Genomic DNA, 22,682 nt, shown 5'->3' with positions numbered 1-22,682 from the left:
ATTACAAATTATTACAACTTGAATGAATCAGAAAGAGGGAGAAAGTGAAAATTACATCAGAACATTCCAACTACATCTAATCAGCCTAATTCCGACTGAAAGTCCAATAATATGAGATAAACCAACTTCGAGGATCAGATTTCCAAAAGACTTCCTCATATTTGGGGTGTGTAAGAGTTCCCAAGAGCCTCAAAGGGACTCAGGGCAGTGCTTACACCCCAAACATATTTCAGAATCAAGAACATAGTGCAGTGTGGAAATGCCAGCTCTCAGATGTCCAAATTCAGAGGGAACTCAAGGTCCCAAAGCAAGGCTCAAAAGAGAGGGGCAGAACTTAAGATTCTAGGAATAGGTGTAAGTGCACAAGGGGAAGGGAATTAGAGAGAGACAGGGCAAACTAGTGGTCATGCCCAACAATTGGGATGCTAGCACACCCCTGAGCAGCCTGCTAGTCAAGCATTGTGAGTTAGAATCCATTGTGGATTAAGCCAAGGCTTGGACAGTAATTAGGATACTGTCAGGCCAAGAACTTAACTCAGCACATACAAGGGAATATGGGTAGAGGATTCATAACAGAAACAGAAGCAAAGAAAGGAGATATGAAGCACAAATTACAGCATATAAGCAATAAAGTAAACAAGAAGCTTGAAGCTGTGAAGTAAACACATAGGGGGTGAGGCAGAATATTTAAACAAAGGACATACCAGTTTTAAAGAAAATAAGTAAGCAAAAGTAGCCTTGAAAAAGCCAAATTGCAGACAGCAGTTCCAAAAATCTCAAGCAAAGCAGGATCAGAAAAACGGTATTGCAAGAAAGAGTGAGTTCAGTGTGTGAGTTGGTGTATTTTCGTGTGTTTATGATTTTTGAGAATTGATTGATGATAGAAATATGGAGGACTAGGTCCTTATATAGTTTTTGAAAGCAAGTAAGGCAGGCAAAGAGTGCACAAACATATAAACCAATCAATTAGTATCAATTAAAACAACTAGACTCCTTTAATTAAGGGGTCTAGGTCAAATGGCTAATCAAGATGGAATAAAGAGGAAAATATTAGTTTACTAAGGCTTGATTAAGGTAAGAAAACCATATAGTGCACAAATAAGGTCAAGTACATAGTTGATAATTAAGTAAAGATGGAATAGTAGTGTTCTTTATAAAGTAAAAATAAGGTATCAGTTTGAAAATCAGTCAAAAGGATCCCGTATCCAATTGTAATCACAAAGAACCTCAGGTAAATAAGGAAAAAATAATTCAAACGTTGGTACAGAATCACAGAAGCGATACACAAGATCAAGTATTTAAGGAAAACATCACAAGCCTATGATTTTACACGCAAAAGGATCAAAATAAACAGCTAGTAGGGTAAAAGGGATTTAATCGAAAGAAATCAGTGATGAATCACTAACATGATTAAAGGGATTTGAAAATCAATTCTGGGTGAAATCTTTGAAAGGGAAGTTTTTCCTCATATATAAAGCATACAGTTCAAACAAAAGAAAAGCTTAACAATGAAAATTTTAGAATCACAGGCAAGTAGGATTCCGAATTCAGTTCCAGGCTCACAACGAGTCTGGAAACCTAGGGTTCCAAAGTGAAACCCTAGTGCCATCTACTCGAAGGGAAACCCCCAAATTTTAGGGTTTCAAATGGAAACAGAGGTGAGAAGTCGTTCAAAGTCATTGAGAGAGGCAGACATACACAAATAGAAGCAAGAGAAACTACGAGTTTTAAGACAAAAGGTAGGCAAGAACATGCTGAGTAGGAATATCAACGAAACTTAGTAAAGTGAAACAAAATCAAAGCACGAACTTAAACATACATAGCAAAGAGTGAGAAGCAATGACCTAAGTTAGCACGTGAACAAAGAACAGAAAAGAATCTTGCAAAATTAGTAAAGAAATAAGAACAATCTTGAACATAATAAGAAATAACCAAGCGAGCATAAACACACATAGGAGAGAGCAAAAGAGTTAGAAAACCTTTAAAGAAGTTTTTCCAGAAACCCCAAAATTGGATTCAAACAAATTTTGAAAAGAAAATTTGGGGAAAAGCCCTAAAACGTCTATTAAAGACCCAACACGTCACAGCTCTGAGAGAAATAGACGAGTACAGAACCTTAGAAGACTTAAAAATGGCAGAGAAGACCCTAGGATGAGAAAGTCTTGAGGAAAGTCGGATCATGAGTCGGAGAGACTCATATTGCTTCGAACATGCCGGAAAATGGCCGGAGAGGCCATGGATCTTGCAGATCTGAGACAGATCTAAAGGAGACCATGGAAGTCAGGCCTCCAATCTTCGAGTAACTTAAGTTAGTGGTGAGGGAGAGTGAGCACAGGCCACCTATGGCCAGGGTTGCCATGGATTTCGGTGGGAATGAGACAAAGATCGATGGAATAGGGTTAGGGTTTCGGAGGGCTAGAGAGGTTTTGGGAGATGAAGGGAGTTTGGAGGCGGCTGTCTTTGGGTAAATGAACTAGGGTTAGGGGGTTAGGGATTAAAAAAGGAAAGGATAGGTTATGGCCGTTGATCAAAAATGATCAACGGCCAGGATTTAAAAGAAAAATCGGATGGGTTTAGCAATTGGGTCAAGGGGTCGGGTAAAAAAATGAAATTGGGTCGTTTAATTGGGTGGCATTGGGGTTTAATTTTGGGCTAGAATTGAAATTACAGTGGCTATGTGTTAAATAACCAATTTCTCCTTTTTTTAATTTATATAGAATAGTTAAAATGATTTTAAAAACAAATTAAAAGTGCTGAACTAATTAATAATATAAAAAATTAATCTAAAAATACTGGGAATGATTTTATAATTGCAAAACACTATTAATCGTAATATAGGCTATAATTGCAATTTTATGCAATTTAGTTTAAACAAATATCAAATAAATTTGTAAAAATATGCAAAAATCACTTTAATTATATTTTGGTGTAAATACGAGGATGGAAATAAATTATTCACCAAAATGATAATTTTAGAAATAATTATTGGATTTTGTACTGTTAAAATAGACAATAAATTGATTTTAAAAATCTTAAAAAAATTGGGGAAAAAATACCAAAACTCTTGGGCATGCTTATATATGCATACACATGCTATCTTGAAAGCATTTTGAGTGTAAAAAATATATAGGAAAAAATTGGGTATCAACAACGCTGCATCTCATGCCCGCAGGTCCCGATAGACAGGATCATCTTTCGTGGCAACTAATATAGATTCAAGATCATACTCAAGGACCCTTGAATTTATTTACTATTGGAAAGAAGAATCAGATGATTCATAGAGATTGTGCACTCATATTATCCGAAATCAAATACTACAATTGTTGCAATATATTTGGGTCTTAATTTTATTTTTTCAACGCAAATTTATTTTCTACAATACCTCATTTTGAGTTTCAAATTAAAATTTTCTTTGTTTAAAATGGTAATATTTTGATAAGTTACTATATCATATTAAATAACAGTAATAAGGTCCGGTAAAGTTTAAGTTTATAGCTAACAAATGGAAACAAGTTTTAAGGATGATTGTGTATCTTATCTATAACCCTATCCATTCATATTAATATGATGCACTTCAAAGTGTACAGAGTTTAAAAAAGAAAAAATTAAAATTTATGGTCTAAAATAAGTCATAAATAATTATATGACTATAAATTATCTTGTAAATTAAGAAGTTTATAGTTAAAGTATTTTTTAAATTAATTTATTAATTTTGTTGGGTCAGACTAAAAAAGGTATATCACATATATTGAGAGTTTGAGACAGTGGAAAAACTATTTATTTGGATAACTTGTCCCTGAACCATGGGATCCTTGTATAGTTGGATCTGTTGGTGGAATTCACACATAAATTGAAGTCCTAAAGAGTTAAAGGACCCAATTGACTTATTTGAAACCTTTGGGCACCCAACATAATTTGGATTTTTGGGACAAAGATTTATAAGCTCGTCTACAACTCACTCGAAAGCTAAATCTGGCAAGACTCCCGACGGGAACCCCTCCGTTTTCTCAAACTTTCCACGATGGAGAGTCATAATATCAGTTGTTGTAACTCAGTAGACGACGTCGTTTCGCAGTTACCACTTCAGCTGATCAAATCGGAGATCATCCCTCCGGCACCGAACCGATCAAAATCTCCGTCCGAATTCGAGCCAGCAATTGACTGGCAGCCTAACTTCGCTGGCTACTCATGGATCGCCTACGGTGCCTCGTCTCTCCTCGTCATACGTCAATTCCCTAATCCTATCTCACAAAATGAGACTGTAATCGGCACAGTTTTTCAGCAGGTCCTCGAGCTGTCAATCGACGGCACTGGCACTGTCTCCGCCGTTGCTTGGTCCCCGGTGACGCCTTCTTCTGGAGACCTTGCCGCCGCACTCGATAACTGCATTGGATTGTTTTCTTACAATTCTGACGCTTCTCATAGTAAGTTTCAGTTTCCTGATCTCGCTCTCGAATGTATATACTAATATGCTATGTAGTTGATTACTTTATTATACTTTATTAATCTAATAAAGGAACAATCTTTTTCCTTTCTCTACCTATCCAGCACTGTCTTGTTGCCTTTTTGATTAACAACGTTACGTACTTATCTAAAAGTGTGTATACTATTCTGGTACATGTTCGTTGCTTTAGTTTGGATGAATATTTAAGATATATCCCTGTAATTTGATGTAGAAATGCTTTCATTCTGGATCTCTGGATCAAGCAATATGCGTGGTACAGTCATGCATGATTTGCAGTGTAATGCATTGGAGAATGGCCATAATATTCTTACACTAGGAGCAAGAGTAAAATTCAATAAATTTAATCAACCACGTCTCAATCACAAATTAGTTAGGGTGGGTTTTACTGAAATCCATGTGTTCATTTTGCTTTATTTTAGCCTATTTCATTTCAACAGTCCAACACTGAATTATTTAAGGCCAATTAGGGGTTCTTGCAAACTAGATGTTAAAGCTAGATGAAAATCAATGCCTAAACAAGAATGGCTCAGCGGGATGTCCAACTTGGTGAAAGGGTGCTTTTTTTCTTTGGTACGTCACATAGTTAGAGCTGCGTATCATCTAAGTGTACTTGGAAATAAAATCAGTACTCTTGCATTAGTTGGATCCTATGCGCTAAACTCAAAAGCTATTCTGTTTAGGAGGTGATCTGGTTCTTACTGGATACGAATATGGAACTTTAAGCAATTGTTTTGCTATCAGTTACTACTATTGGTTAATTGGATATTAAATCTCTCTCTCCCCTCCCTTCCATCCCTCTTAGATGTATAAATTTATTTACTCATATTCAGGTTCTTTTTGTTGGAGCCAGACCTCAACACTAGTACAATCTACAAAGGTGGACTCAATCATATGGACGGGATCAGGAGATGGGATAGTTTCAGGTGGCGTTGAATTGATATTATGGAGAAAGAAGGAGAGATCGTGGGAAATAGCTTGGAGATTTAAACCACAACTGCCTCAGACTCTGATTTCTGCTACTTGGTCAATTGAAGGACCTTTGGCTGCTGCACCTTCACATAGTGAAGGTTCGGGTTTGAAAATCCATGCAGGACACAAATGTGTTTTGGTATGTCAAAGAGATGCAGACGCCGGACATTTAGAAGCTATGCTACCCCATCCGTTACCAGTTTCTATGATTCAGTGGAGACCATCTTTAGTTACACAGTCAACTAGAGATGGCAGCTATTCTAGGAGGTTGGTGTTATTAACATGCTGTTTAGATGGAGCTGTAAGGCTCTGGAATGAGATTGATGATGGGAGGGTTAGAAAAGTTGGCAAGGATAGTAATGATCACAAACTGAGTAAATTCTCTTTTCGTGTTGTCGCTGTAGTTGAGGTAAACCAAGCATTAAATGGAATGCTGGGCTTGGATGTGTCTGTAAGATGGGCAACAGATATTAATGGTATAATAACTGTCAATGAGGAGGCTGTGACATATACCTCATCAGATGAACATCAACAAAGCAATGCTGGCAGGTGTGAATGGTTGATTGCCGTAGGTCCTCAAACGACACTGACCTTTTGGGCTATTCATTGTCTTGATGATTTTTCTCCAGTGAGAGCCCCAAGGGTGACATTGTGGAAAAGAAAAGAGTTGAACAGTCCTAACGAGGTGCCAAGGGGATTGCTCTTAAATAAAGTCCTTATCATGAGAAATCAGGTCTTTGGTCCACCAGCAGTGTGTTCTTTTATTAGTCTATTACCAAGTAACTCTCTAGCCTGGATGCAGTTATATTCTTCAAAATTCCCCGAGGTATCTTCAGAACTGAGTAGCACAGACGAGTCGCCTCCAAATAAATGTCAGACTGAATGTTTACTATCACTATGTGCAAGGGGACTTTCAAATGCAGACAGTCACTGCAGTAAAATTCTGCAAGTTGCAATTCATCCTTGTTTATCTGAGTTGGAATTTGCTGCCTCCCTGGACACTGAAGGAAAGCTCCTCTTTTGGTTGTTTTCTTCTGCTTCAAATACTGTTGTGGGCCTCCCAACTTTGAGCCCATCTTGGAAACTGCTTGGAAAAGGTGCGATAGCACTCCCTCAACAACCCAAGTATACAAGCTTAAGATGGGCACCCACTCTGTTAAGTGAAGAACGTATTCTTGTCATTGGACATGTAGATGGAATAGATTTTTTAGTAGTTAAGGCTGTGAAAACTGAAGAATTGGAAATAGTTTGTGACAAAATATGTACTATACCACTTACCGCTGGAAGTCATGGACAGGGCCCGGATAGCGTCTTTTCAATTCCGTTGCCTTCCACTTGTAACAAAACTATTTTAAATAGCTTTTTGCTGTTTGCTGTGTGGGAAAAAGGCTTTCTGGCATTATCGTGGAAAATTGACCTTCATCACTGTGATTTGTCGGAAACACGCTGTGGTTGCAGTTTTGACAGTGCAAACACCTTGCAGAACAATATATGGAAATTTGAGAGTAGTTATTCTGGTTATACATACCTTGTGTCTGTCGAACCTTGTTCATCAGTTTTGCCAGAGCCCCATGACAATGATAAGATTTCAAGTTATGCTGTGATCTGTCCCACAAACTCTGGTTTAACTGAAGAAATTTTTGCTAATAATTTATATAGCAACTACTTTGCTTATCATATGGTCACTGGTTGTCTTGATGGTAGCTTGCTATTATGGAGAAGTGTGCCTGCTGGGAGCTCGAATTCTCAATGGGATCTTGTTGGTCGGATTGCTTTGCAGCAAGGCCCTGTTTTGGCTATATCTGCAAGTGTCTGTGGCAGAAAAATTGCAACTATCTCAAAAGGTCACTTAAGTACTTCTGCTATTCATATATGGGAATGTGCGCGAATTGAGGACGCTGGCAGCTTTATACTAGAAGACACTTTATATTTTGATGCAGAGGTTATTGCTTCAAATTGGTTGACGATAGGGAATGGTCAGTTTTTACTTGGAGTTTGCTCAAGAGGTAAGGTGCAGGTGTTTTCTCAAAAGCGGTGTGGAGGTCAATGCAATTTGGAACCGGAAAAATCATTTGAAGGCAACATCTGGGTATGTCTTGCAGCAAGTGATACTAACCCTACCATTCAAGACTTCTTTTGGGGACCCAAAGCCATGATAGTGGTTGTTCATGATGAATATATTTCTCTGTTTAGCAAGTTCTCATACTTTATGAACAAGAAACTTCTGCCCCAGCTTGGTGGAAAAGTTTGCAAGGACAGTTCTGTCTGTCATTATGGTTCTAATAAAGTGCCAATATTTTATGGTCATAACAATTGTGACTATGCACAGTATCAGGCTAATTTCCCCTTGAAAATGGAAGTGGTTAATGAGACTTCACTATTTAGTAGCTTGACAAAATCTAAAGAAGGCTTTACTTCTGTTAAAAATGGGATCTGGAGCATTTTAGAGATAGCAGAACTTGTAGGAGGATCTCTTCCTCTTGTTCACCCAGAGGCAATTCTTGTAAACTTACTTTCAGGTATCTATGATTTGGTTGATGCTCTTTCCGCTTCCCCCACTCCCCTAAATCAAATACCCAAGTCCTCTTCTTCTTTAATGGAAGACGTTTTAATACGATTTAGCCAAACCATTTGTTGTGTTCTTACGAATTAATTTGTGGTTGGCTGCTTTAAGGAACTTACATGTGCATTTAGGAAGTAAATTCTATTATATCTGAACTTCTAAACCAAATAATTAGCAGATTCTTGACAAACTAAAAACTGAATTACACTCTTTACTCTTCAGCTAGTAAACTCAAATATTTCTTGTATAAGCATACAATTTGAACAAAATTCTCCAATGTTAATCTACTTTTCGTGATACTTATAGGATCCAAATTTTGTCTCTCATCAGCAGAAATTGTCTTGTAATAATCGTCCCGTTTTGACCAATGGATCTTATTGTTTATCTTATTAGGCTTTCCTTTTCTTTTATGAACTAGGTAACATATGTCTGTGTCCTGCTTGCCTTACAAATGAACAGGTTTATTGTCCAATTAATATTTTTCTATGATGGTATCCTATGTGCTCTCTTTGAAAACCAAATATCTTAGTTTTGTGTAAAAGTTAAGTTTCTGATAGTAATGACACATGGACTTTTATTTTAAAGTTAAAATCTTGTTTCTTTACTGTTTTCTGAAGAATTGATTTGCTCTGGGAAAAAAAGTTAAAAAAATGAGGAGGTAAAGGTGAATTTTTTGAGAGAAGGGTAAATCTATTAATAGATAATAGTAAAGATGCATTTTTAAGTTGGTTTTGGTTAAATACTAGTTAAATGCCTCGAGTATCGTCCTTAGGAGGGCAAGAAGTCACTTGATGAGCTCATTAGGGATAAGTAAACTAGGAGGAGAAATTTAATTTAGTGTTGTTTGGTTTTTGTTTACCGTGAAAATGGTAATAACAATTAAATTTGTTAATGAAACTCTAAAAATGCGCGATCTATTTTTATGCTAGTTGTTAGAGCAGTTGATGCTAGATATGTGAAGCTTAACGGCGGAATTACGAACTAAAGCAGAGTTATAATCAAACCGAGGGGCTAGCCGTCCGGGCCTCGGGCTAACCGATGAAGGGCCTCGAGGTCGATGCCTGGGGTCGGGCTCGAGCTGTCGGGGGTAACCGGGAAGGGGCTAACAATTAGAATATAATTAAAGGAGGCTCTTTATGGCCGATATCAAGCAATAAATGAAGAACAAGTACGAAAGCAATAAATGAAAGTGGTAGTCTCGAGCGACTAAGTTAGAGAGAAAAGAGAGAGAGAGAGTTGTTATTGATCTTATGTAGAATGGTTGGAACAACAACCACCCCTTACAAAGTGGTAAGGATCCCCTTTATATAGGAGGGGGATCCCGTTATAGTACAAAATACATTAATTGTAAAGGCATGGAGATGAGACGGCTAGACGTGACACCTTGATACAGGCTCCGAGTAGGCCGGCTTTGTCAGACTTAGCCGTGTGCATTGGGAATCCCCTATTTTACTCTAGCCTCGATCAATATTCTCTTTAGGCCGGGCCTCGACGAGCTTCGAGGGAGGGAACTCGATCACAGCTTCGCGTCCTCGAGGCCTCGAGGTGTTCCTCTGAAATGACTTAATAGCAAGAAATTGGACCCTCTGATTTCGCCGCATATAGTTTTAATACGTAGTATCTGGCCCTCCTGATGTGGGAGGATCAGAATTTCTTTGCGATTTATACCTCATTCTTGTCTTTTTGTCCTATTGTATGACGTGACAGAATTCAGCAGCAATGCTATTCTTTAGTTTAGCAACTGGTATTCCATCTTTCCTGCTGCCAAAACCTGGTCTTATGAAGGAAAGAAAATTTGATAAGGAATTGAGCTTGTTTTTTAAGTTTATTCCTTGTCTTCATTTTTAATTCTTAGGCTCTCCTAGTGAACTCATGATGGTGATATTCAGTGTTGAGAATTTAAACCAAAGCTGGTTAAAATACATTAAACTTTGTGAAATTGTTTCAGCTGTGTGCAATTTGGTTCTTCAGCATAAATGAATCGATGCCCAGCCATAATTACGAGGTTGTGAAAGTCAGGAACATGCCTAAATAGGAGCATCTAATGCGTACTGCTGCCAAAATTGATTTAGATTTTTTATTGGGCTGTTTGACTTATAAAAGTGCTCTTCCGATTAAGTGGAACATTCTAATATTTGTACATTTTTGGAGCACTTTTGAGATCCCAGCTACCCTAGTTGATTGGATGCTCTTCATAGAGAAGCAGATGACACTTAAGGCTCTTTTGGTTTCACTAATGCAACATCTAATGGTACTTGCTTAACAAATGGAAAAATGAGTATTAGTAATATTTGGATAGGAGCACCTAAATTAACAAAACTCCCCTTAAAGTAAGGTGATTTGTTATCGTAAATAACATAAAACTTTTCTTTTACAAAACTAATATTCATGATAATATCAGATATTCTTAATAAATTTTTAATATAAAAAATTAAAGCAAAGCCTATACAATCATGCTAATTATACAACTAGCATTTGACCTTGGTATTGCAATTCCTACGTAAAAAACCTTGCATTATTTTTTTACTGCATAACAATCTTCATATTTTTATCCCTGTAACTTATGCCATGAACCTAATGACCCGCGAAGTTTTTTTTACAAGGTAAGTAATCCCATAAAGTTTCCTTAAAATCAGAAAGCAATCGTGTTCATTTGCTCCGGGAGATGTTGGCTCACGCTTGCTTTCAGGAAACATTTGTATCATTGCAAAGTAGAGGAAACTTTTTATCTTCTACCCACATCATTTGCCTGTACTGGGTTTTGTTTCTCTATTTGTTATTCTTGGATGTAACTATCCTCTAAATCCTTACCCTGTCGGTTGTGTAATGGATATTTTATTGTGCCTTCTTTTTCAGCTTTATGTTTTACTTGTCTGAAAATGCTACCAGGTTTGTATGTCATCAGAAGATTGTTGCCAATTTGTTTCTTATCTGCTTATGTTCCCATCATGAAATTCCAGTTATTTTATTTAGACTTATAATACTTGCTAATTTGAGTTTGACCTTAGGGTTGTGTGTTCCAAATGTGTATAGGTAATTGGAAACGTGCATATGTAGCTCTGCAGTGTCTCAGTAAACACGTAGCTTCCTCAAAGTTATCGGCGGAAATATGCTGCCTTCGAGCCTTCAGTGGTTTAATATTTCCCATTTCGTTGTCAAACTATCTTGAAGGACATGTCTTGTTAAGCACTGGGGAGAAGTCATTTCAATGGGGTGGACCTTCAGAGGTTCAAAATGGTTTCCTCCAAGCTTCCTCAAGCTGGGGAGATGCTGCATCTGATTCTATCTCTTCTGCAAGATCTGAAATTACTGACTTTCTAGAAGCCTTTGATAAACTTCATAATTTTGCAACTATATCTTCCACTGAAATGATGCAAATTCGTGCTGCTATTCATCTTCTAGATGAAGTTAGCAATATGCAGTCAACTTCTGCCTATAATAGCCTTGATGGACCTGGTCGAAGGTAAAGTCTAAGTTAGAAGATTAGAATAAATTATCTTCCATGCGTGTGAACATATCTTCATGCCAATTGCCAAGTTTGTAAAGGCTCAAACATTCTTTTTATGATCAACCTTTATGTTAAGTTCTTGAGCTTCTGTGTTCTGTCAATTTTTGTGTATAGTGATAATCAACCACAGAAGTGTAGTTTTTGGCAGACAAGAAAAACATATTCCAATTTTGCTTTAGATATAGACACTAAGTTTTGAAGTGGGTGGAGAATCGTAAGGTCTTACATCCGAATCTCAGCAGAGACAAAAAACACTAGGTGTGATTTCTTCCCACCAGCCTAAGCCTTGGTGGGAGAGTTATCTAGTACATGTGCTAGAGGGAGGTAGCAGGCAGAATAGTCGAGGTGTGCACAAGCTGGTCCGTACACCACCGCCATAAAGAAATAGATACTAAAAGTTTCATATTGCATCACTCTTCCCTATGCTTGGGATTAGAGTAGAGTTGGCAAAAACTGTAAATGGTGACATAAATGGATAAAAATCCCCATCCCCCCCCCCACCCCAAAAAAAAAAAAAAAAACACCAAAAAGAAAACCCGATGGCTCTATGCATCAATATTCTCTGATAGATTGGCTCAGAATTTTTGTGGGTATTATTCAGCTGTAGTTGCTTCTAATTAAATTATCATTCATTGATGCTACTTGTCTTTTCTTCCTAGGTTTTGGGTTTCAGTGAGGTTTCAGCAGCTGTATTTTGTTCAACGATTTGGCAGACTGCCATCAGAAGGTGAGCTGGTTGTGTACTCGGGGCTGATTGGATGGGCTTTCCACTCTGATTGCCAAGAGAATTTGTTTGATTCTCTTTTATCTAAGGAACCATCTTGGCAAGAAATGCGCGATATGGGTGTTGGATTATGGTATACAAGTGTGGCACAACTGCGAGTGAAGGTACTTTTTTTCATTAAGATTGTGAATTCGGTTGTAGCATGGCAAGTGAGGTTTTGGGAAAGTGAGTTTTCCACCACTGGAGCAAAGTGGGAAAGTGAAACTGTTAACTCCTGGAGGGGGATTTGGGGGGTAGGATTTACGATATAAAACAAATCAGCTGTATCATTTGGTTATTTTTTGGGAGGTACTGTGTAGTTGTATATTCTGTAAACAATTCAACATCTCCCAACTGAATCTACAGCTACTCCTCTTGTTCTTTCCTCTGAAAGGGGTGAAAGAAACAGGAAGAACCAATGTCTTATATCCTTAGCTTTCATTTTCCTCTGTATTTGGCATTGCAACTCTGACTTAGGTGGGTTTTCTGCAGATGGAAAAGCTGGCAAGGCAGCAATATTTGAAGAAAAGAGATCCCAAGGCATGTGCACTTCTGTATATTGCATTGAATAGGCTTCAAGTTTTAGCGGGCCTTTTCAAGATTAGCAAAGATGAGAAAGACAAACCTCTGGTGGCATTTCTTTCACGAAATTTTCAGGTAATTTTTAAACGTCTGCTACTTTATTTGTATGCCTGATACAAATATTTTAAAAGAAATGTTACCGAGTTTTGACCAATTATTTATGAGTGAGTTTTGACCCATTTATCTTGAATTGTTTCTTAAATTTTCTTTTCCAGTATCTAAATTGGGAAAGTAGGAACATGTTGTAAAGCGTATTGTTGTGATCAAATGATCTTGTGTACTGTCTTTCCATGCCCTACATTTGGGATAATTCTTATGAAAATGTTAAAGCAAATCTGACAGCGTGTTAAATTAAGTGCATAAACTTTACTTTTATATTTCTCGTACCTTCTCTTAAATTTACATCTCTTTTTTTTTTTGGTTAAATAAGCAAAAGATTTCATTACTATTAACTTGCCTTCTCACATATTCTTCTTGTGGTTCGTTTTTTACAAGATCTGCACATTACCTCTGTTTTAAAATGTTGAGGTCTTGATGTGAAACTGTTACTCTTCTTTGTTAATTTGTTTGTAATCCAAGTTTTAGTCTTCTGTATTTTCTTATTGAGCATCGTTACTCAGCGTTTAGTTGCTTAGAAGTTTCACCCATTCCCTTTGTTTAGGAAGATAAAAATAAGGCAGCTGCTTTAAAGAATGCATACGTATTACTGGGAAAACACCAGTTGGAGCTTGCAATTGCTTTCTTTTTGCTTGGAGGAGATACCACATCTGCTGTCACTGTTTGTGTGAAGAATCTTGGGGATGAGCAGCTTGCGCTTGTAATTTGCCGACTTGTTGAAGGTTATGGTGGAACGCTAGAGCATTACCTTATTTCGAAATTGCTTCTCCCATCTGCTCTTGCCAAAGGTGACTACTGGCTTGCAAGCGTACTGGAGGTATTCAGCTAGAAGTTTAGATTTTATAGAGAGTGATGCTTTTTTTTTCCTTAAGGGATTGTGTTGGTTGCATCTTGTTCCCTTGTTTATATACTCATTTAAAGTTCTTCATTTGCAGTGGATATTAGGAAAACCCTCACATGCTTTTCTTAGAATGCTTGCTTTCCCAACGGGTTCCTTGAACGATAAGTCAAGATTCTCATCCCGTCAACCTGCCTTCTTAGATCCAAGCGTTGGTGACTTTTGCTTAATGTTAGCAGCCAAAACTACCATGAAGAATTCTATTGGGGAGCAAAATGCTGCTGCCTTGAGTAGATGGGCGATCTTGATGAGGGCCACTGCCTTAAGCAGATGCGGTCTACCTGTAAGTTCATCTAATTCTTTTGGTTTCCCTAAATTTTGGGGATTCGCAAGCGTTTTTTTTTGGGTGTGTGTGTGTGTGTGGGGGGGGGGGGCTGGGTTCTTTTAAGGACTCCGAAATTGTATATTTGATATGATCCTCTTTGAGATCTGAAATCCTGAAGGACCAGAACTGATCTAACTTTGATTAGAACACAACTTACTTGTTTAGGTCTAAGTGAAATATTTTTCTTGATGAAATCATTGCTATTTGGTCACCTGAACCTATTAATTTACACCAAATGAATTAAATGACTTACATCATTGGAGGCTGTAGTTTATTTTCCATTATAACTCTTTCCACTACTACTCCATATAACTTGTTTTACCAATATGTAAGCATTATTTTTCTCTTTGCTATCAGAATTATCACAAAACACCACCCAATGCCCTAACCTCATACTTCACATTTCACCAACTTCATTTCCTCTCAAGTACTTGGAAATGATTTTGTCGTAAAGCAGATTCGTATAACAAAATTCGGCTGAGGTCCTTTTAAATGTAATTTTAAGTTTTGGAAAATTCATTGATCTAGATTAGTTCTGTTTTTCAAGTCAATACATAGCTTGCAAGATTCATGTATTAACATATTAGATATGTATAGAACTAAAAAGAATAACATATTAGATATTTCTAAAGTGAATCTAGCACAACCCCAATCTAGAACGTCTTTTGCATGTCAAGTACTACTTGGATAAACTCAATTTAGATTAGGCTTTTGAAATCAAGGCTGACCTAAATTTTGGTAAAATGGTCAACCTAAATCCTACTAAAAGCAGATTAAGTTCCTAATACCATGTCAGAGCGATGGTAGAATGGCCTACCACCATGGCTAAGCTTCTTTTGCTGATAAGTGTTTGCATTATAAGTGCTGCTATCTTGCAATTGATGTGAGTCATGTGACTGTTTAGCATCAAAGTTAGACACATTGACTTTTTTTTTGGAAATTGGTAACATTTTTGTATTAAATATAAACATGACTACACTAATTCAGTGTAGCCATCCATAATTACAAAAGGGAGTACAAAGAGAGACAAACTAAGTCTCTGTAAAGCTCATAAGAGGTCTAAAACATCAAAAATACATTCACTCTCTTCTAAGCACTCCTGTTCACACAAGAGCGTAAGGCAGCTCATTTTCAACTTTTGTATTGTACTATGTGTATCTTCAAAACATCTTAGATTCCTTTCTTTCCAAATTGTCGACCATATACATGCAAGGACAATCTTCCATCTCTCCTTCTGGGCAGACTGCATTCCATCTCTTTTCCAACTTGTTAGAACTTCCCTGATTCTCCTTGGCATAACCCATTGAATTCTCCTCAGGTTGATGAATATCTTCCAAATTTGATCTGTGACACTGCAGTGCAAAAAAAGATGGTTGACTGTCTCCTCCCGAGCTTTACATAAGTAACATCTGGACCCCAACTGATATCCTCTCTTAGTGAGATTATCTTGGATTAGGACAGCTTCTCTTGCTAGAAGTCAAACAAAACATGCCACTTTGTAAGTTATTTTAACTTTCCAAATCATTTTTCAAGGCCAACAACCAATCTGATTATTAGAATGGTTGTACTCCTTGAAGTTGATCTAACAGAGAAAATTCCTTCTTTCCCCCTTGCCAGAACAACCTATCTTCATTGTTGTTGGTCCCTGTAAACTGTTCTAGAGTATTATAGAAAACTGTCAGCCTCTCTATTTCCCAGTCATATAGAAATCTTCTATACGTAAGGTTCCATCCTTGACCTGTCCAAAGTTCTCCAACAGAAGCTCTTTGTTGTTGATTCAGATTGTAGATGTTCGGGAATAATTGCTTTAAAGTTCTTTGTCCAAGCCATTTATCTTCCCAGAAGGATGTTATCATTCCATTTCCAACTCTGAGACTGGTGTTGTTTCTGAACATTGGCCATATGTTTCTGATAGACCTCCATAGACTTACCCCATAAGGAGTACATACTGTTTTTGTTGTCCAACTACCTTCCATCCCATACCTTGCCTGAATTACCTTCTTCCACAAATTTGCTCTGTTGTAGCAAACCTCCATAACCACTTCATCATCAATGCTTGGTTCTGAGTTTTCAAATTTCTGATCCCCATTCCCCCTTCCTTCTTGCTGGTCATAAGTACTTCCCACCTGACCAGATGTAACTTACTCTTTTCACTGGTGCCTTGCCATAGAAAGTTTCTTCTCAGTGCATCTATTCTTTTAACTACACTGGCCAGAACTGGAAATAAAGACATCATGTAAGTAGGCATGACATCCAATACACTATTGATGAGGATTAGTCTACCTCCCAATGATAGGTATTGACTCTTCCAACTAACTAGTTTCTTTTCACATTCTCAATTACTCCATTCCATATTCCTTTTGATTAGCTTTTTGCTCCAAGTGGCATTCCCAGTGTATTGGTAGGGCTCCTATCTTCCCTCCCAGTATTCTAGCCAAACTATGCATCTCCATTACTTCATTAACCGGATAAATGAAACTCTTGTTCCAGTTAATGTGTAGTCCAGATATAGCTTCAAAAAGAATGAATACCATTCTCAGAAAGAGCAATTGTTCTCTGCTAGCATCACAAAACACCAAAGTATCATCTGCATATTGTAAATGGGTGATTTCCAATTTGGTTGACTCTCTAGAGTTTACCCTGAAACCCCTGATCCTATTATTTGCTTTGGCAGTTTTAAACAGATTGTGTAAACCTTCCATAGCCAGAATAAATAGGAAAGGGGAAATTGCGTCTCTCTGTCTCAAGCCTCTCTGAGAGGAAAAGGAACCAACAGGTGAACCATTGACTAAGATAGAAAATTTGACAGTATTAATGCAGAATTTGATCCGGCTAATCCATCTTTCATCAAAGCCCATCTTCAAAAGTATTCCCAACAAAAACTTCCAGTTAAGGTGATCATATGCCTTTTCTATGTCCAGCTTGCACATGATACCGAGTTCTTTGCTCTTTATTCTAGCATTTACACTCTCATTTGCAATGAGAATAGCATCCATTTTTGCCTACCTTTGATGAAGGTCATCTGTTGATTGTCCACCAGCTTGCCCATTACTTTCTTGATTCTCTCTGTTAGGATTTTTGAGATTATTTTGTAGATACTACCTATCAGACTGATAGGTCTAAAATCTTTCAGTTCTTTAGCTCCAACTTTCTTAGGAATCAAAGCCACCAAGGTAGCATTGAAGCTTTTTTCAAAGACCCCAGTAACTTGAAAATTCTAGACTGCAGCTATCACATCTTGACTTGATCACTTCCCAGCATTGAATGTAGAAAGCCATAGTATACCCATCTGGACCAGGTGCTTTGTCCCCTGCACATGCTTTGACATTCTCCCAGATTTCCTGAGGTTCAAAAGGATTCAATAACATCCGATTATCCTCTGAGCTGATAGTTTGGCAGTCCCTTAGGCTGCATTGTGGTCTCCACTCCTCAGCTTCTATGTATAAGTTTTGGTAGAAAGAAATTATCTTCCTCTTGATATCTTCAGGATTCTCCACAGTTTTCCCATTGACTTGTAGCTTGTCAATGTTGTTATATCTTTTATGGGCATTTGCAGTTCTATGAAAGAACTTAGTATTTTTGTCGCCTTCTTTCAAAAGGCCCTGGACCTTTGCCTCCATGCTATCTCCTCCTTCCGAGCATTTTCCTAAAATTCTAGCAGTAGAGAGGTTTTTTTGTGTGTGTCTTCCTCATTCAAGCTCCTCAGTTCTTGTATATCCTCAATTTCAGCAAGTTGGTCCAGTATACTTCTTTTCTTTCAACTCTATCATTAGGAGCATAAATACTGGTTAAATGCCAAACAAATTCTTGTGCTTTGCCACTGAACTTACATGTGATGGAATATCTACCGACACTACTGACTTCCCCTTCCCATGCCCTACTTTCCCACATGATGAGAATACCCCCTCTAGTTCCACTTGCTTCCAACTGAGCATATTTCACCCATCTATTTGCCCATAATTTTCTAACTATCTCCCTGATTTCCCCTTCTTACTTGGTTTCTTGAAAGCAATAGACTTCTGCCTTCCAGCTACTCACCATATTTTTTATCAACTCCCTCTTCCTAACTCTGTTAAGTCCCCTAACATTCCAAGATACTATTTTAATCATCATTGACTATCGATGACAATATACCCTCCCCTGCTTCTTGTGCCATTGCATTTGAAACTGCTTCCAAGGTCTAAGTTTTTCAATTCTTTGCTTCCTTTCTTCTTTGGTGTGACAGTCTCCATAATCAGTGATGTTGACTCCATTGAATTCCTTCTCTTTCCATCAATTTTCATGAAAAATTGGAGTGCTTCCTTTTCGCACCCTTTGAATTCCGCCCCAAACTCTTTGCTCAACCTAATAATATTTTGGTGCACCCAAATTGATGCCTCAAACTTTGGTCCTCTTCTTCTTCATTATCTAGAGAATTTGAGGGGAGAACTTCTTCGATTGTCCACTCTCCAAATGTTCTCTCCTCTTCCGGTTGCATGTGTTCCTTTTGTTGCATGTCTGTCCTCTTATATAGTGAATGTAAATGTAGGATAATTTAATATCATATTGTGTGTAGGTTGACAGACAAGAGGACTGGCAGTATAGTGGGCTACATTTTAGAAATTAGCTGTGTTTTGTGATTAGCATGTCCTTAAATGCATGTCAAGTATAGAACTATCCATGTTAGCTAATTTCATTTCCCTTTTGATAAACTGCCTCATTATAATTGTCGAACCACGCCTTTAGAACAAATAGCACAAGTCTGCATTCCCCAACCTCACGAAGGTTGAGCCCAAGTCGAAACGGGCTAAGCAGGCCTTGGCCGTGAGATCAATGGCCCAGGCCTGGCCAATCCCGCATAAGCTGGGTTTGGGCCCATGAGATCCGATCGCCGGCCCGTGGGTCGCGGCTTTGTTTACTCTTTGTAAAAGCATTCCGAATCCTGCTATAAATAACCTGCAAGCATATAATTAACTAGGACTATCTCTGCTTTCAATTAGTAGAGACAAACGCGACAAGAAACGTAGTTGCTATAGGATATCCTTCTAAAATAAAGACGAGATGAGCCTCGACAAATAAAAACGCACAAGCTGCGGGACCCTCGTTAAATGTATATATCGAAGCATTCAGCTTCCAGGACGGGTCGTTTAGCAAATCTCATGGCCCTCCTAGAATAATAACGCGATAGTCTCTTTAAGCGCGTATTTAATAATGTTATCTCCTTAAACTCGAGTGTACATTTATGTGACCCAAATCCAAATCTCAACGAAATCGATATGTGTCCCTAATCATGGGTACATTGATTGTGACGTGATCCGAGATGCATTTCCATGACGTTGCAAATTCTTTTTAAATAACAAACGAGACGAGCCTCGACAAACAAAAATGCACAAGCTGCGGGGCCCTCTAAGTGTATATATTAAAATACTTAGAATTCGGGACAGGCCGTTTAACGAATTTTACGGCCTTCCCTAAAAATAACAATACGCTAGTTGCTTTAGGCACGTCTTTAATAATGTTATCTTCCTAAACTCGGGTGCACATTTATGTGACCCAAATCCCAATCTCAACAGAGTTGAAACGTAGCTCTAACCACAGGTACATTGATTGTAACGTGGTTCGAGGTGTGTTTCCACGATGTTGCAATTCTTGATAAAAATAACATTAAATGATAAAAGCGGTTAAAAGATAAAATTGGCACATAAGTTCACATTTGTATAAAATCAGATAATCAAGCCGAATAAACAGTTGAGCGACCGTGCTAGAACCACGGAACTCGGGAATGCCTAACACCTTCTCCCGGGTTAACAAAATTCCTTATCCAGATTTCTGGTACGCAGACTGTAATATGGAGTCATTCTTTTCCTCGATTCGGGATTAAAATTGGTGACTTGGGACACCCTAAATCTCCCAAGTGGCGACTCTGAAATAGACAAACGAATCCCGTTTCGGTTGTCCTTTAATTGGAAAAAACTCCCTTGCACTCTTGCGGGTGCGGTAAAAGGAGGTGTGACAGCTCTGGCGACTCCACTGGGGACATGGACCCAGAACCACTGGTTCAGGGTTAGAAATTCGAGCTTAGATAAATTGTTATATTTGGTTCTTTCTGATTTTTACATGTTTGAGCCTAATGTGCTAAATGCTGCTTTTACCGCTTTGATATTATTTGAACTGTACATATAAATTGTGCCGAAACCCTTCTCTTCTTACCTCCGGGGAGAAGCTCGCTGGTCGAAACTCCCTATTCTGTTAGTGTCAATGCCCAAGTAGAAAGAGGCTCGGATAAGTTACAAAGCCGAACGACCCCGCGGGTCCCCGGTAACGTAGCCCCCTCCTTGACTCGAGTTGTCCGCTCGTGTAAGCCAGGTCTAGAACAAAGCCCAGATTGAAGCTTAGTAAAACATAACTTCATGCCGGATCCCTAGTAGGAAAACGCTTATTTGCATCACGTTGCATTTGACTTAGGGGACTCAACACAGGGGTTGGGCCCGTCCAAGAATAACAACCTGAAACAAAAAAAAGGAGACCATCATGTGGCATTTTGTCTGCTATCGCATTTAATTTGCTTCAAATTTGCATGTTGACCGGCGGGTGATAATAGGAGTTTCGATAGCATAAATAAAAATGAAAAAAAAGCAATGTCCAGATATTTTTCAGTTTTAGAAAACTCGTGATTTAGATAAATTTCTTACTCGAACTACGTCGGTTTGATTCCCACCGGATGTGGGATACGTAGGCAACCCTTATCGGGTCCAACTCCCCGATTTTGTTTACCAAAAATTATATATATATATACGCATATACCCATGTATGTATATACACATATTATTTCTTTCAAAAAAAAAATCTTTTCTTTCTTGTCTAAAAACACCTTAATAAATGTGCAGAATGAGCACAAGTAGGAGTTCATCTGAGGCCATTATAAACAAAGTTCCTCTGGGCTTACGCATGTGGTGGAGCAACTTGGGAGGATTAGGGCAAGATACGGTCAAAATATACTTGAGAAATTTGGTTGGATTGCTGGACATCGATCCGCGAGGGGACGTTATCAGAGCTCTAATTTCATTTTGGGACTCGGCCCACAACGTATTTCACTTCTCAGATTTCGAGCTCACCCCGACACTGGAGGAGTTGGCAGGGTACATTGGATGTCCTAACATCCCTATGAAAGAGCAGTATCTCATTGCACCAAGGGCTGTCACCATACACAAATTCCTGGATATCGTAAAGATCCGCAGAACGGTTCATAACCCAGAGTTATCAAAAGGGTTTTGTAGTTTTGCATTTCTGTACGACAGATACGGTCATCTGGGAGGGTTCAACAATCCCGAGAGTAAGATCTGCAGTGGGGAGAACCGGTTGGAATGAGAGAGGCACAGATGTATTGCTTTTATGATAGCCTTTCTTGGTTTTTTGGTGTTCCCTAAAAGAGACGGAAAAATTAACATACAAATTGCTGGGGTCGTCAATACTTTGATCAGACAAGAAAATAACACTCTGGCACCACTGATAATTGCGGAAATTTTCCGCGCGCTCACCTTTTGCAAAACCGGAGGAAATTTCTTTGAGGGATGTAATATACTGCTACAAATGTGGATGATAGAGCATCTATGTCGTCGCCCTCAATTTCTGAAGTATGGGTCATCACAAAAGACTTGTATAGAAGAGTTTCCCACCAGGATCGACGGGTTCAGATTGCCGGAAGGGGTCGCCGAATGGGTCACGCTATTGCGCTCTGTTTCAGCAAACCAGATAGAATGGGCATTCGAGTGGCTACCCCTAGATGAGGTCATACACATGGCGGCCGCCGAATCTTATTTGCTGTTGATGGGTCTCCAAAGTATCCAGCCCTACGCACCATGCAGGGTGTTGAGGCAGTTGGGACGATACCAAGTGATCCCGAAGGAAGAAGATCTCAGTAGCCAGGTGATTGAAATTGGACCTAGTGGGCAGTTCCCTGAAGCATTCGTTCGGAGGATCTGGAATGAATGTCAAACCCTGAAGTTAGATACTTGTGTACGAGATCGGGCTAAGGGCGAAGTGTCTCCGAAATACCTCCCGTGGTACAGAAGAGAGCTTGAACATCAGAGACCAACTAAGAGAGCTCATATCCAAGGCTTTGAGGAATCTTCACAGACAGAGTGGAGCTGGTTAAAAAGAGAAGAAGGCTACCGGGCTGAAATCGGGAGGCTAAAGCAACAAGTCGAGAGGCTTGTATTTGAGAACAACGTGCAAGTCGCCTCGGAGCAGGGCGAAAAGAACAAGCTAGCCCAAGAGAACCAGACACTGAAGGCCCGCCTACGCCAAGCCAGCAAAAGTAACATTAACCGACAGAAACGTCACTCCGACGAAAGGTTGATAGCAAGTTTGAAAAATCAGGTCGTCCAAAGCCAGGAAGAATTAGAACAATCAGAAGCTCGCGTAGCAAGGATGAAGGTCAGATGGGCAAAATGCACAATGGCCCGGAAACAGCGTCTGCAACAGGTCATAAGGGATTATGAAATGAGCATCGG

The 22,682-nt window shown here is 38.7% G+C and overlaps 1 protein-coding gene across 1 annotated transcript in view; it reads left to right on the top strand.

Moving 5' to 3' along the window:
- Positions 1-3,965: 3,965 nt before the first annotated feature.
- LOC104213830 (uncharacterized) overlaps positions 3,966-22,682 on the top strand; it is a 33,695-nt gene continuing 14,978 nt past the window's right edge. The window contains exons 1-7 of the mRNA XM_070169538.1: positions 3,966-4,424; positions 5,296-7,953; positions 11,031-11,460; positions 12,165-12,393; positions 12,761-12,925; positions 13,512-13,784; positions 13,903-14,148. Of these exons, the coding sequence (XP_070025639.1) occupies positions 4,022-4,424; positions 5,296-7,953; positions 11,031-11,460; positions 12,165-12,393; positions 12,761-12,925; positions 13,512-13,784; positions 13,903-14,148 (4,404 nt within the window). The 5' untranslated portion in view covers positions 3,966-4,021. The remainder of the gene's footprint in view (positions 4,425-5,295; positions 7,954-11,030; positions 11,461-12,164; positions 12,394-12,760; positions 12,926-13,511; positions 13,785-13,902; positions 14,149-22,682) is intronic.

This window comes from Nicotiana sylvestris, chromosome 1 (genome assembly GCF_000393655.2).
Source record: "Nicotiana sylvestris chromosome 1, ASM39365v2, whole genome shotgun sequence".
In the NCBI taxonomy this organism is placed as follows: domain Eukaryota; kingdom Viridiplantae; phylum Streptophyta; class Magnoliopsida; order Solanales; family Solanaceae; genus Nicotiana; species Nicotiana sylvestris.
The sequence above is the reverse complement of the archived record's forward strand: the minus strand, read 5'-3'. Positions and strand labels throughout refer to the sequence as shown.